The sequence below is a fragment of the Bos mutus genome, chromosome 14, assembly GCF_027580195.1.
Source record: "Bos mutus isolate GX-2022 chromosome 14, NWIPB_WYAK_1.1, whole genome shotgun sequence".
In the NCBI taxonomy this organism is placed as follows: Eukaryota; Metazoa; Chordata; class Mammalia; order Artiodactyla; family Bovidae; genus Bos; species Bos mutus.
In genome coordinates, this window is record NC_091630.1 from 19,880,171 (window position 1) to 19,895,085 (window position 14,915).

General features: G+C 36.9%; 1 protein-coding gene across 2 annotated transcripts in view; it reads right to left on the reverse strand.

Annotated features, from left to right (window-relative positions):
• Positions 1-1,030: 1,030 nt before the first annotated feature.
• RRM2B (ribonucleotide reductase regulatory TP53 inducible subunit M2B) overlaps positions 1,031-14,915 on the reverse strand; it is a 35,080-nt gene continuing 21,195 nt past the window's right edge. Inside the window, exons 7-9 of one of the 2 annotated variants that reach the window (XM_005899374.3) lie at positions 11,756-11,860; positions 9,902-10,015; positions 1,031-4,984 (exon numbers count right to left, since the gene is read on the reverse strand). In XM_005899374.3, coding sequence (XP_005899436.2) covers positions 4,832-4,984; positions 9,902-10,015; positions 11,756-11,860 — 372 coding nt within the window. In that variant the 3' untranslated portion in view covers positions 1,031-4,831. The remainder of the gene's footprint in view (positions 4,985-9,901; positions 10,016-11,755; positions 11,861-14,915) is intronic. The other variant, XM_070383068.1, reaches the window with a different exon arrangement.

Here is a 14,915-nt window from a genome sequence, read left to right on the forward strand (position 1 = left end):
TGAATGAGATTGCTGTTTAGTTGCTAAGTCATGTCTGACTCTTTTGTGACCCCATGGACTGTAACACACCAGGCTCCTCTGTCCATGTGATTTCCCAGGCAAGAATACTGGAGTGGGTTGCCATTTCCTTCTCCAGGGTATCTTCCCAACCCAGGGACTGAACTCATGTCTCCTGCATTAGCAGGCAGATTCTTTAATGAACTGCACGAGGGAAGCCCATGAATGAGATTCCATGAAGTTGCTCAGTCATGTCTGACTCTTTGCAACCCCATGGACTGTAGCCCACCAGTCTCGTCCATCCATGGGATTTTCTAGGCAAGCATACTGGAGTGGGTTGCCATGTCCTTCTCCAGGGGATCTCCCCGATGAATGAGATTAGCGCCCTTGTAAAAGAGCCTTCAGAGATCACCCCCCTCATGTGAGGGCACAGCCAGTAGACAGCTGTCTATAAACCAAGAAGCAAGGTTCACCAGACATTGGATTTGTTAGCATCTTGATCTTTGACTTCCTAACCTGGATAACTGTGAAAAATAAACGTCTTGCTTAAGCCACCCACTCTACAGCAGTTTTTTGTATAGTGGCCCAGATGGACTAAGACAGTAGGTAATCATGAATGTAAAGTAGATCCAATTTGTCTTATACAACTTTTTCTCTAGCAGTATTTGGCTGCAGGGGTACAAACAGGGAAAAACTGGATTGTTGTTTCATAACAGAATGGAGAATTGCTTTGAGTTTTCTCTGTAAGGTAGAAAACGCAGATAAAGAACAGAGTTCAGGGTACTGATAAGAATGTTACTACTAGTAATATGATATATTGTAGAATCTCAGCTGGATACCAAGAGACAGGAAGAAAGGCTCATGGATTGAGAGAAAGTAGATGAGAGACAGCTGAAGGGGGTGCCACTTAGGTCAAAGAGTGGTAGGAGGAATAGTTAAAGTAATACCAACATGTTTATCTGTATACACAAATAGGAAATATATACAGTCCTTCACTAGGATAGCCCCTGCACCTTTAAAGAAACATTCTTACTCAAAAGGCCATACACGAAATGACAGAGACATGATACGGTTTATTTCAACGTACTAACGCAAAACAATGAACAAAACAACTCATTTGTCAAATTGCATATATGCAGGGTTGGCTTGATTTCACCACAATGTAAAATACATTAAAAATGTTTGCATATAACATATTCAATAAAGCTTTCTATGTACATAGTAGATACTTGCTTTGCTAAATGACCAGACATTTGGAAAAATCAAAACACAGTTGTCAAACAGAGTCAAATACATAAGATTCTTGTAAACTTAGAAAAAGACTGAATTGTTCTATTTTTACCTGTATAAAAAAAAATTCTTCAGCCTTTCATTTTCACCTGTATTTTCTTTAATAGAATTAAGCCCCAAATTTGAAGGCTTAAATTCTTTCATCCTAATGCCTTGGGACTATCAGATTTTCCTTTGAACCTGTAGCTGTCTAAAAAAGGAACAGACCATTTAAAGGGAGGGAAAAATAAAGATATCCAGATTTCCAATCTGTGCCACTCATGTAGATTATGAAGAGTTCCTGAGTTGGCTACCCATTCACTCATCTTAGTTCAAAAACATAACAGCTGGTTACAGGATTAAACTGGCATTCTCGCAGCCCATCAGCTTTCTTAATCACCAAAAATTATTGACATGTGGCCCTTAGCTTAATCTGAATAACTGTAATTTAGGAATTCTATGACATGATGTTAGCATATTTAAATGTAAAATTCAAAATTCTGAATATTAAAGAATTTATTTTTTAAATATATAAGATGGTGTGTTTTCCATGAACAAATGAAAATCAAAATGGCAAAAGAAGCTGAAACATCTGAATGTTTCAAAATGAGTTAAAGGAAGCATTTCATATACAAAAACATGACTGAGGTAAGCTTAAATTATAAGAACAGTTGTTTATTTCACTTCGTACATAACTGAACAGCAAAACAGCCCTGTCTGACGCACTGGAGCAAACAGTCTTCCTGAGTCCTTTCAAGTCATAATTTCTACATGCTACAATGAAACATTTTTAATAAATGCAATTTGTCATTGAATGACTAGTTTTTACATTCTTAAATAATAAACTTAACTTTAACTACTATAGCAATGATTTAAATACATGTGCTGTTAAAACAAAAAAGTTATAAACATGTTCTGAATTACTTTCTTTGCTTGTGAGATAATATCAAAAAGAGATTCTACAAGTTCTTGACTCCCTAAGAACTAAGAACCAAAATACTAAACATAATAAATAAATATGAAACCTGGAAGCTCGGAAAAGGGGATAGAGTACTGAATATAATAAACCAGTGTATTATAAAATCCAGTATTTCAGTATTAAAACTTCATCTCACTACAGTTAGGTTTATTGCTATGATAAATAAGCTTCATATTAAGGCACCTGTCATTACCTATGAGAAAGAGGTGGATTCAAAACAAAGGGCATATACAATCTAAAACTTTTTTCTTTTATTCTTATGTCACTACCGATATATTATCAACTTTAAATGTAAGTTTTTGTGTTAGCAGTAGATGAATATCTTTGAACTACTACCTGAATATAGTTATGTTTATGATACAATAATTAATATATGTGATATCTTAATTGAACTATATGATACTTTAATGGGAAAATAGGCAAAATCAAGTCAAGATGAATAGAAAGGACTAAAAATTAGAAACATGGTAACTTCTAAGAAAAAAATGATATATCGTAGTGACAGTGACTACGAGCAGATCTTGGCCAAGCCATTGAACCTGACTGAGCCTCACCCCCTCCATCTATAAAATTCCAATCCTGCCTGCTCTGGCAAACTCATAAGGCTGTTTTGAGATCAAATGAGGTGATATAAAAACACTCAGCAAACTCTGAATCCTTGAACAAGTATATGGTATTATGATAGGCCAAAATAGCTCATTTCCAATATTCTAACAGATAAAGTCATGGCCTGTTCCTTTGCATCCACTTGAAAACTCCCCGTTTTAATGCATTAGGTAGTTGTGGACTGAATGGAGCAAAAATTATTCAAAGAGAAAATCTCTAATCCTTATTAACCAGAATTGTACGCAACAGTTGGCTGTGAGTGGGGAAACCCACTGCTTGCTTAGGCTCAGACTACCTCTTGACACTTCCCTCCCATAAAGGGAGCAGACTTCTCAGAGACCTCGTGGGCTGGCCTTTCCTCAGTCTCCCTCACCATCTGCTGTCCTGGGACATGCATAGTTCCAGAAAAAAATTGAATCTCAATAACAGCATAAGAGAGTTTTAGGAGTATAAGAAATATAGCTGCAGTCAAATACAGGGACACTTCTCAGCTTGGCACAAAGTGGAAATGGCTCAATAATCCCCACCAGGCCCTCCCTTGCTTGGTCCACAAGCCCTTCTTCCATGTAGAAAATAGTCCTGGGGCAGCTTTTTCCAAACTATGTTCTGAGGAACATTAGGTGAGATGTTAACAGGTGAAAAACAGATCTTTGTTAAGTAGGTCTGGAATATGCAGTGGGGTATACGTTGATGTCCCCACTCCGGTACTCTTGCCTGGAAAAATCCCATGGATGGAGGAGCCTGGTAGGCTGCAGTCCGTGGGGTCGCTAAGAGTCCGACAGGACTTAGCGACTTCACTTTCACTTTTCACTTTCATGCACTGGAGAAGGAAATGGCAACCCACTCCACTGTTCTTGCCTGGAGAATCCCAAGGACAGGGGAGCCTGGTGGGCTGCCGTCTATGGGGTCCACAGAGTCGGACACGACTGAAGCGACTTAGCAGCAGCAGCAGCAGACATCGATGTACTGCAGAATTTCTCAGTGTTTGACGTACCAACTCCACATTCCAAAGAGGAATGGAGCACAGAACATTTCCCAAACTCATTTGACCACAGAATCTTTCTTTTTCTCCCCACAAAATACCTAGACAGGCTAACAGCTCTTACAATACTCTTTGAGAAATGCCATTCTAGCTAATTCACCCTGGTTTTAAACATTTCAGGGCTACATCTGGCTAAAATGATCCTTTTGATTTCTAAAGGAGCAGAATCATTTTGCTTACAAGGTCAACTCTCATGAAAACGTCAAGGATTCCACTCTTAAGTATTCTGCCCAAAGCAGCTAAGAACCAAATTTCCTTAACTATAACACTGAGAAATTCAAAGAAGTTATTCTCATATTAAAGAGAAGTACAATCTTTTTGAGGAAATATTTACATTCTTCTAAAACATTAAAAACACAAAGATATAATTCTAGATCTTAGGACCTAGAATCACAGTTACTTTGAGGAGATGGAGAATTTTATCCCATCACTGCAATTAACACTATTAATAACAATAATAATAACAGGAGAGGGAGAAGGGGGAGAGAGGAGGAGGACACAACAGCAGTATTGGCTGAGACCCATGCTGTGTCTCATCCTCATACATGCTCTATGAATTTAGGACCTGCTATCACATTCACCTTAGGGTTTACATTCATCTGAGGTTTAGACAGATTAACTGACTTTCCAAGGGTCACACAAAGAAGGACAGAACCTCAAATTCTATCTGACCCCTCACCCCATGCTCTTGACAACTACGGAATGCCATCTTATATTTTAGGGATGAAACAAAAGCATTTGGAGGTCATACTCTGACTGATAAACAGTAAAATTAAAGGGTATTTCTATAAATCCAACTTGATTGATATTTGGTTTCAGATTTCCTTTTGAGCAAACTCCTAAGCCCTAAAGGAGATACTTTAGGTTTGTGTTTTGTTTTTAAGCAGAGAAAAATAGGCTGTTATTTACCAATGATTAGTTTCGATATGGGGAGGGTTTTAAAAATCTGCATCTAAGGTGAAGACATTATCTGTAGTTTCTGCCATAACTGCAAAACGCTGATACTCTGAAACTCGTTTCTCAAAGAAATTTGTTTTTCCCTCTAAGGAAATGTTTTCCATAAAGTCAAAGGGATTTTCTGCTTGAAAAACCTGAAAGGAAAAGAAATATTGTTAGACATTCTGAAGAAGCAAATTGCATCACATAAGAAGAGCAACAGATAACTTGGGTCTCCCAACACCATGTATCATCACCTGGACATCACATATTCCCTAGGGTCCTGGAGGCAGTCAAGACTGATACATTTTAGGATGACTAAGATCGCCTGCTAACCTCTTAAAGGAACTATACTAGCAACTCTGGTATTCTCAGAAATTGAAAGAAAAAAAAAGATTATATCAGGAAATAGAAGATTTAATACCAAACTAAAATGTTTTCACAGCTTGAGAACTCTAAAACACCAAAGGTATTATAGGCATTTTCCACAGGTATTACTACTATGCGAAGAGCCAACTCATTAGAAAAGACCCTGAAGCTGGAAAAGATTGAGGGTGGGAGGAGAAGGGGGCAACAGAGAATGAGGTGGTTGGATGGCATGACTGAATCAATGGACATGAGTTTAAGCAAACTTCAAGAGATAATGAAGGACATGGAAGCCTGGCACACGGCAGTCCATGGGGTCCAAAGAGTTGGACATGACTTAGCAACCGAACCACCACTGCTAGGCTGTCACATCTACATGATACCACAGAATATTACATTATCAACAATGTACTGTGGACCTACATGCTTCTTAGTTCACAGGAGACGTGTAATCTTCAAACTGCTGTTAAGGAACCATGATCAGGGAAGACAGACTAAATGCTATCTATTGTAACCCCAAACAAAAAATGGAACACATGTTGACAAGAAGCTTTTTCACTGCTTCTGAATTCAAGAAGCAGGCTTGGAGATACAGCTTGATAGGCATACTGATGATTCATGAGGAACAATAAAAGAGAATTCTTTAAATTTGGAATATTCAGGCAGTAATTATGAATATCACAGAAAAGAACATATTCGAATAACCCAATTAAAATGGGCAAAGGATCTGAATGGATAAATGCTTCTCTAAAGAATACCTACAGAAGGTCAATAAGTATATGAAAAGATGCTCAAAATCATTATCCATTAGGGAGATGCAAATCGAGACCACAATAAGATACCGTTTCACACCACATCACACTAGGACGGCTGTTGAGGCTTCCCTGAAGGTTCATATGGAAAAGAATCTGCCTGCAATGCAGGAGACCTGGGTTCAATTCCTGGGCTGGGAAAATCCCCTGGAGAAGGAAATGGCAACCCACTCCAGTATTCTTGCCTGGGAAATCTCATGGACAGAGGAGCCTGGCAGGCTATGGTCCATGGGTCGCAAAGAGTTGGACATGACTTAGCGACTAAGCACACAGGATGGCTGTAGGTGTGTAATAAAACAGACAACTTATTGTGGTCATCACTTCATGATGTATGGAAGTCACATCATTATGCTGTATACCTTGAACTTAAATGACACTATATGTCAATTATATCTCAAAACTAGAAGGAAAAAAAAAAGACAGTAACTGTTGGTGAGGATGTGGAGAAACTGGAACCCTCATATACTGCTGGTGTTAATATAAAATGATGCAGTGGCTTTGGAAAACAGTCTGGTAGTTCCTCTAATGATTAAAGATAGAGTCACTATATGACTCAAGAGTTTCACTTCTAGTTATGTATCCAAGATAAATGAAAACATATTTTCCCACAAAAACTTATACAAGAATGTTAATAGCAGCATTATTCATAATAGCCAAAAAATGCCAGCCAAATGCCACCATCAACCAATAAATGGATAAACAAAATGAGGTATAATCATACAATGCAATATTATTTGGCCATAATAAGGAAAAAAGTACTGATACATGCTAACATGAATGGAACTTTAAAACATTATATTGACTTTGTATATACCATATACCAGTATACAGTATATACTATATATTGTATGATTCTATTTATATGAAGTAGGGATTACAGAATAGGCAGATCTAAAGAGACAAGAACTAGATTAGTAATGCCTAGGCTATGGTGGGGGCTTCCCTGGTGGCTCAAGGGTAAAGAGTCTGTCTGCAAGGCAGGAGTCCGGGGTTCGATCCCTGGGTTGGGAAGATCCCCTGAAGGAGGGCATAGCAACCCACTCTAGTACTGTTGCCTAGAGAATCCCGTGGACAGAGGAGCCAGGCAGGCTGCAGTCCATAGGGTCACAGAGTCACACACAACTGAAGCAACGAAGCAGCAACAGCAGGGCTACGGGGGATGGAAGAAGCAAAGGCAAGTGGCTGATCGCTAACTGGGATAGAATTTTTTTGTGGAGTGATAAAAATGTTCTCAAATAGATTGCTGTGATAGTTGCACAACTCTGCAAATATACCAAAAACCATTGAATTGTTTTTCAATGTTTTTCAAATAATAAAAAAACATTTATTAATAGGCATATTGCATGTTCTGTCATTTATATCTTAATAAAGCCATGTGTATTTTTTTCCCAAAAAAAAGCAGACATGCTGGGTGTGGTTGATGTAGTGGAACTCTGTGAAACTGTGTCAGAAACAGTGTTCAAGGCAGTAAACATGTGAGTTTTCACTCACGGCAGGAGACAGTGCAAAGTACACTGGACAGTGGTCATAGGTTCACTAGACTTTACAACTGAGGCTCTTCCCAATCATTCATGGCGGGAGCAAAATAGCTAAGACCAGCCTAAATCAAGCAGCTTGGTTGTGACACACTGAAGTACTTGAATATTTATTGACTAATCCAAAACTAAGTTGAAAACAACATTAATGTGGCTTCTGCTTGGAATTCTGTATGTGACAACCATTCGCTAATTTAAATAACCTCTTATTTTACCAAAGTGTGTCGGTCCCTCAGTTGTGTCCAGCTCTTTGAGACCCCATGGACTGTAGCCCGCCAGGCTCCTCTGTCCATGGAATTCTCAGGCAAGAATACTGGAGTGGGTTGCCATTCCCTTCTCCAGGGGCTCTTCCCAACCCAGGTCTCCCACATTACAGGCATATTCTTTACTGTCTGAGCCACCAGGGAAGCCCAAAAATTATCATTATAAGAATAATTTCTTTTCTAGCTCCTTGAGTTCAAAGTTTTTTAGCTTATGCATTTTAAATTGTCTTGCTTTCTTAATATATGCCTATAAGGATACAAATTTTCCTCTGGGGATCTGTTTGGTTGCATTCTACAGATTGTGATATACAGTAATCTTATTGTCATTTAGTTTATATTTTCATTTTTAATCTCATTTTAAAGGACACAGTTTTGACTTCTAAGTAGATGGAACTTTCTGGTAATCTTTTATTATTCATTTCTAATTTTATTGCATTAAAATCTAAGAGTCAGTATAATTTCTGCTTTTTGGAATTTACTGAGATAGTTTGAAGGCCTGTGGAGACTGAGGTTTTTGTACTGTGTCCAGATTTTCTCCTTAGGAGGCATGTTTTGTATACCTACAATTAGCAAACTTTCCAAGGAAGACTAGACCCACAGGTCTGTAATTTTCCAATAAGTAGAAGGTGGATGTGTGGGTGTAAAGATATGGTGGTGGGTTAAAAGACAGTGAGTTCATTTTAAGGCTGTAAGTAAGCAAATTAATTTTATTATGATAAACATGTAACTTAGAAACAGAAACAATTTCTTTTAATACACAAATTATAAATTTCAGAGGTCATATTAATATAATTAAAATCTTTGTTTATCTCATTAATGATCAGCAAAAGAGATGATCTTGCAACAAAAACAATATAAATAGTGATATTTTACAATTTATAGTTACCAAAAACCTTTGTCCCATCTGATTCTCATCACAATATTTTTGTAGCTACCAGAAAATAAGTGCATTATCAAGAGAGTTAATGATTACCCATAAGCATCATGGATTTTATAAGGCTTCTCAATAATTTAAACTTCCATTTCCATGAGAAATCAGAACCTAACATTTCTAATTAACAATAGTAATATACAGGAGATTGTGATGAATGTTACACTTATGATGAAAACAACGTGACCACTGAGTGTTCATTTACTGTGTGTGTGACACTATTATAAGTGCTTCAGGTGCACCAACTCATCAGCAATCACTTGTGGTGTGTGTGTGCTCAGTCGTGGCCAACTCTTTGTGATCCCGTGGACTGTAGCCCAGCAGGCTTCTCTGTCCATGGGATTCTCCAGGCAGGAATACTGGAGTGAGTTGCCATTTGCTTCTCCAATAATCTGTGGTAAGGATTATTACTATTATCTTCATTTTACAGATAAGGAAACTGAGACAGTGGTTAAGCAATTTGCCTAAGGTCACATTGCTAGTGAGTGGTGGAATCAGGACTCAAACCCAGTTAGTCCGGCTGCAGCCTCCATCTCATGTGAAAGACACACATGAAAATTCAGGTACATTATCTCTGATAAACAAGAAATAACTTAAAGACAACTGAGTTCAAAGAGTCAAATTATGACAGCTAATGTCTTCCTAATAATGATTTCCTATTTAAAAATATTAACCCTCAAATTACAACACAGACACATGGGGATCTACCTGAGGATAAACATATATTGGCATGTTAAATCCAATTATTTAAAGAGAGTCCTATTAAATAGTACCTACAATTATTATAAAATAATTTATTGAGCTTATTAGTTCTATGATTTATCAGCCTCCTACTTCTGTTAATGAATTTCATTTTAAGTTTCATTTAAGGATTTTGCAAAATCAACTGGTTCGGGTAAAACAAGCCTGTCATGGACAATTTACAAAATAGACTAGTTTGGGGAAGAATGGATACATGTATATGTACGGCTGAGTGCCTTTGCTGTTCACCTGAAACTATCACAATATTGTTAATCAGCTATACCCCAATACAAATTAAAAAGTTTAAAGTTAAAAAAAAATAGACTAGTGTGTTACAAACGCTTTCAGTGAAATATAGTATGTATTTTAGAGTCCTTACCTGACTATAACATTTTAGCTAGTAGTAATGTTTGAAACACCTTACCTTTGAGAATCCAAGTTCTGTAAGCAATCTGTCAGCTACAAACTCAATATACTGTTTCATCAGAACACAATTCATTCCAATGAGGCCAACTGGCAAGGCTTCTGTTAAAAACTCCTAAGACATAAATAAAAACAGAATAAAGTACAAAAAAAGAACAATAAATAGTATATATTTTCCAAATAAAAAGAGGGTTTTAGCTTTATTAACCTTCTAAATCACTGATCTTGTTTGAGGAAAGTACACTAGCATAAATTCTTGCAACATGGCAAACAATGCCCATTTGCTTAAAAGGTTTGGGGTGCTGCTACTCACACTGATTCACATTCTCAAGTAGCCAGAGTAAATTGAAACTATTACATTACTGGTATTTTAAAGTAGCACTTGTAGGACCCAAATTTATATGCTTTCTCAATAGAAAGAAAGGAGATATTTTGTTCTGAAATATCTAGAAAAAGATTCACCTAAGATGATTGCTGTGGTGAACATGACTTAAAAGGGAGCTGGGAAAGAAAAAACAATTAACAGAGAAAATGAGAAAGAAATAGAAATGGATCTGAGCATTGGGAGATAATCTGAATTCCAATTGTATTGAATGACAGTGAAGTGAAAGTCGCTCAGTTGTGTCCGACTCTTTGCAACCCTATGGACTATAGCCTGCCAGGCTCTTCTGTCCATGGAATCCTCCAGGACAGAAGGAGTGGATTGCCACTCCCTTCTCCCTCCCAGGGATCTTCCCAACATAGGGATTGAACCCAGGTCTCCTGCATTGTAGGCAGATTCTTAATGACAGTGGTAAAGTGTTAATAGAGAAAAAATAAAAACATATTAACCATTTGGATTTAGTTCTAAAAGTGATTCAAGATACCAAAATCTGGGATTTCCCCGGTGGTCCAGTGGTTAAGAATCTGCCTTGCAATTCAGGGGTTGCAATCTGATCCCTGGTCGGGGAAGTAAGATCCCATATGCCTTGGAGCTACTGAGCTCTCGGGCACATGCTGCACCTAAGACCCAACGCAGCCAAAGCAATAAATAAAAACTAGACTAAAAAAAAAAATCCATTTTATGACTTTTCTCTCTTCAAATATGAAAGCTATTTTTTTTAAGTTTAAAAACTTACTTATTTTTCAACTAGCTCTTTCAAATGATAAAAATACATTCTAAAGTGAAGCATCCATGTCTTTCTAGTTAGAGATCTTTACATGCCCATAAATCACATTTTACTATTCACTAATTCATTTATTTCCTCATTCTATGAACATAGGATGCATGCTTAAAGCTAGATACCTTGCTGGTTTTTTAAGAATACAACCAACAAGGACCTACTGTATAGGAAAGGGAACTCTGTTCAGTGTTATGTGCAGCCTGGATGAGAGGAGAGTTATAGGGGAGAATGGATACATGTACATGTATGGCTGAGTCACTTTGCTGTGTACCTGAAGCTACCACAACATTGTTAAGCAGCTATGCTCCAATTTAAAATAAAAAGTTAAAAAAAAAAAAAAAGAATACAAAACAAGAAACCATCACTGCCCTCTAGTAGCTAAAAATCTAAAGCTAAGATAATTAGAATAGTTTGGTATGGCACGAAATTTGATGTATAAATGAAATTTAAAAATAGTCCTGAAACAAATTTTAGTATACATAAAATCTTAATATATAATAAAGACTGGCTTATAAGCCAAATTTTAACATGACATAATAATTGTAATACATCATCTATTGGTACTTCCAGGTTGACCATATAATATTTCTGATATCTATTCTGACCTACAAAATAGCAATTTCATATGAGTCAATCTAATGCAGTCAAACATCAAAGAGAGATGTGCTACTTATATAAGCGTCCCTGCTTACCTGCTCAATTTCAACGGCATTAACAATGATCTCCCTAACCCTTTCTTCCGAAGGCTTATTTACCAAGTATTGAAACATCAGGCAAGCAAAGTCGCAGTGAAGCCCCTACAACAGAAGAAAAATACCACTGTCAAAGAAAATTTCATCAGTTATTTTCACACAGTGATATATCAGGCTTTATATAAGCTAGGAATGCAACACTGAACTTCTGGAAGATGGAAGAAGGATTAATAGGGCCAGGATCTTCTTTTCTCCAAATCTTATTAAAATGCCAATCATAATAACCTATAATGAAAAATTTTCAAGGCCGGCAAATCTCAGTTAATTAACATGAAAGAAGAATTAATGAACAACAACAAAACCAACAAATCTGCAATCAAAAGCATTTTGGAAGGGAAAACAAAGTAAGAAAAACCAAAAATAAAATTAATTCATTTTTAACTTTTTAAAAATTAAGACAGATTGAAAAACTCAGATTTCAAAAACACAACAGTTATATTAAACAAGAATGGTTCGAGATAAAAATAAATTCAGTGCAAGGAAAATGGAAACTGAAGAATTAAGGATACCATCTGAAGCTGTGTGAAGCAGAAATGACATTGCAGGAAACTCAAAGACAGAAGTAAACAAATTTGTGAAATACCTTGAGAATAGAAGTGTTGTGCAAATACATGAAACGTTATAGAATCTTAAATAATTGGAAAACAGTGCAAGGAGGCTCAACCTACAATAACTGGAATTTCAAAACACAGAACAGATGGTATAAAGCTGAAAACAACTGAAAAAAATTTCAAAAAGTCAAAACAAAAAAGAGAAGGAGGTCAGAGACAGAAGGATGATGGAGTTCTAAACAAAATTAACAATTAGATACTGACAACAAGGCAGAGTCAATTAACATTTCTAAACTACACAGAAAAAGAAATAATTTTGTAAGCCAACAAGGGAGGAGAGGAAGGAAGGAATATGCACTTTAGAGGATTAAACATCAGAGCTGTCTACCTTTTCCTAAAAGAATCAATAAAAAACCAAAGACAGTTGAAAGATGAGACTCAAAGGCTGTATTCCAAGGATTATTTTCCAAGTTAAATTGTCATTCCCAGAAGAAATCATTAAAAAGACAAGAAAAAGCCTCTTTAAATAACTAATCTTAGAAAATTTACTAGTAAAACATACCCCTCCTACTCGACTCAAGAGGATATTTCAAATTACCAAAGGCAGAATTTCAGATATAGTGCTGAAAGGTGATAATGTAAATATCGATTAGAACCAATAGCTACCTACCAATTACAGAGCTGAGTATGAAAAAGGAAAGCACTTGTAATTGTTAAATCAATAAGAGAATAAAATTAATTTTCAGGTTTAAAGCGACGCCAATCAAAATCCCAGTGGGACTGTTTTTAAGTTGAAACATTAATCTGCAAGACTAAATGAGCAGAATCTTTTAGGAATACTTTAAAAGAAAAGTTATGAGATTTAGCCTACTAATTATCAAAACATAAGAGACTGTAATAATGAAAATAGTTTGTTACAGCATGAAATTTGTCACACAGGTTAAAGAAAAAGCCCTGAAATAGGTGTTAGTATACTTGAATCCTTAGTATATAATAAAGAAGATACCAGAAGTCAATGGAGAAGGAAGGATTACTTAAGGAGAATTGGGAAAACTTCCCAATTGTGGTAGAAAAGACATGTTCATATATTGTTAGGTGGTGCTACAAATTGTTATTGTATTTCTGGAAAGAAATCTACAAGTAAGTATGATGGCCTTTAAAATGTTATTGTTCAGTCACCTAGTCATGTCTGACTCTTTGCAATCCCATGGACTGCAGCAGGCCAGGCCTCCCTGTCCCTCACCATCTCCTGGAGTTTGCCTAAGTTCATGTCCATTGCATTGGTGATACCATCCAGCCATCTCAGCCTCTGTCACCCTCTTCTCCTTCTAACTTCAATCTTTCCCAGCATCAGGGTCTTTTCCAATGAGTCAGCTCTTTGCATCAATTGACCCAAGTATTGGAGCTTCAGCTTCAGCATCAGTCCTTCCAAAGAGTATTCAGAGTTGATTTCCTTTAGGATGGACTGGTTTGATCTTGCTGTCCAAGGAACCCTCAAGAGTCTTCTCCAGCACTGCAGTTCGAAAGCATAAATTCTTCAGCGCTTAGCCGAGAGATTGAGGGCAGGAGGAGAAAGGGACGACAGAAGATGAGATGAGATGAGACAGATGGCATCACCGACTTGATGCACATGAGTTTGGGTGAACTCCGGGAGTTGGTGATGAACAGGGAGGCCTGGTATGCTGCAATTCATGGGGTTGCAAAGAGTCGGACACAACTGAGCGACTGAACTGAACTGAAATGCAGAAAATAGTCTAGAAGGAAATATCAATACAATATGAAAGGTGTTTTGAGACTGAATGATTTTATTTTTTTAATTCTCTGTAATAATCATACATGACATTAATTAAAATTACTAGAAATTTAAAGACATGAAACAACAGAAATGTAATTACACAAAGCATTTTGTTGCACTTGAAAAGTACTTTCATATATACTATTTCATTGCATTTTAACAAAACCCTGTTAAGATGTATAGTTGAAGAAACTGAGGCTCAGAGAAATTAAATAACTTGACAAGGTCAATATGGAAATAAGCTAAGAAGCCAGGATAAGTCAATCAATGTGAGCAGAATGGCTGTAACAGTCTAAACCCTGAGAAAATAAGATCAATGACAAGGTTTCTGCACTTGAGGAGCTTAGAGAGACAAGTACAATATATGTTACTACTACTACTACTATTACTACTACTATGTCGCTTCAGTCGTGTCTGACTCTGTGTGACCCCATGGACGGCAGCCCACCAGGCTCCGCCATCCTATGGAACCTAAATAGGGACAAGCTCAGGTTTCAAAGGTATATGTAGAAGAAAGAGTGGTTAGTTTTCCTTAATTGGGTCAGGAAAGTTTCAAGTGGCAACTTGTGAGAAGGTAATCAAGAGCTGGGAAAAAAAGGTGGGTAGTAAAGATGGAAAGAGTGTTGCCGACAGAGAGAGACAAGATTTAGTTACTGAATGTGGCTAAAAAAATAAAGAAGCAATCTAAAATGACTCCCAGATTTCAAATTTGGATGATTGGATAGAAGATGGATTTGCTCAATGACATAGAGAA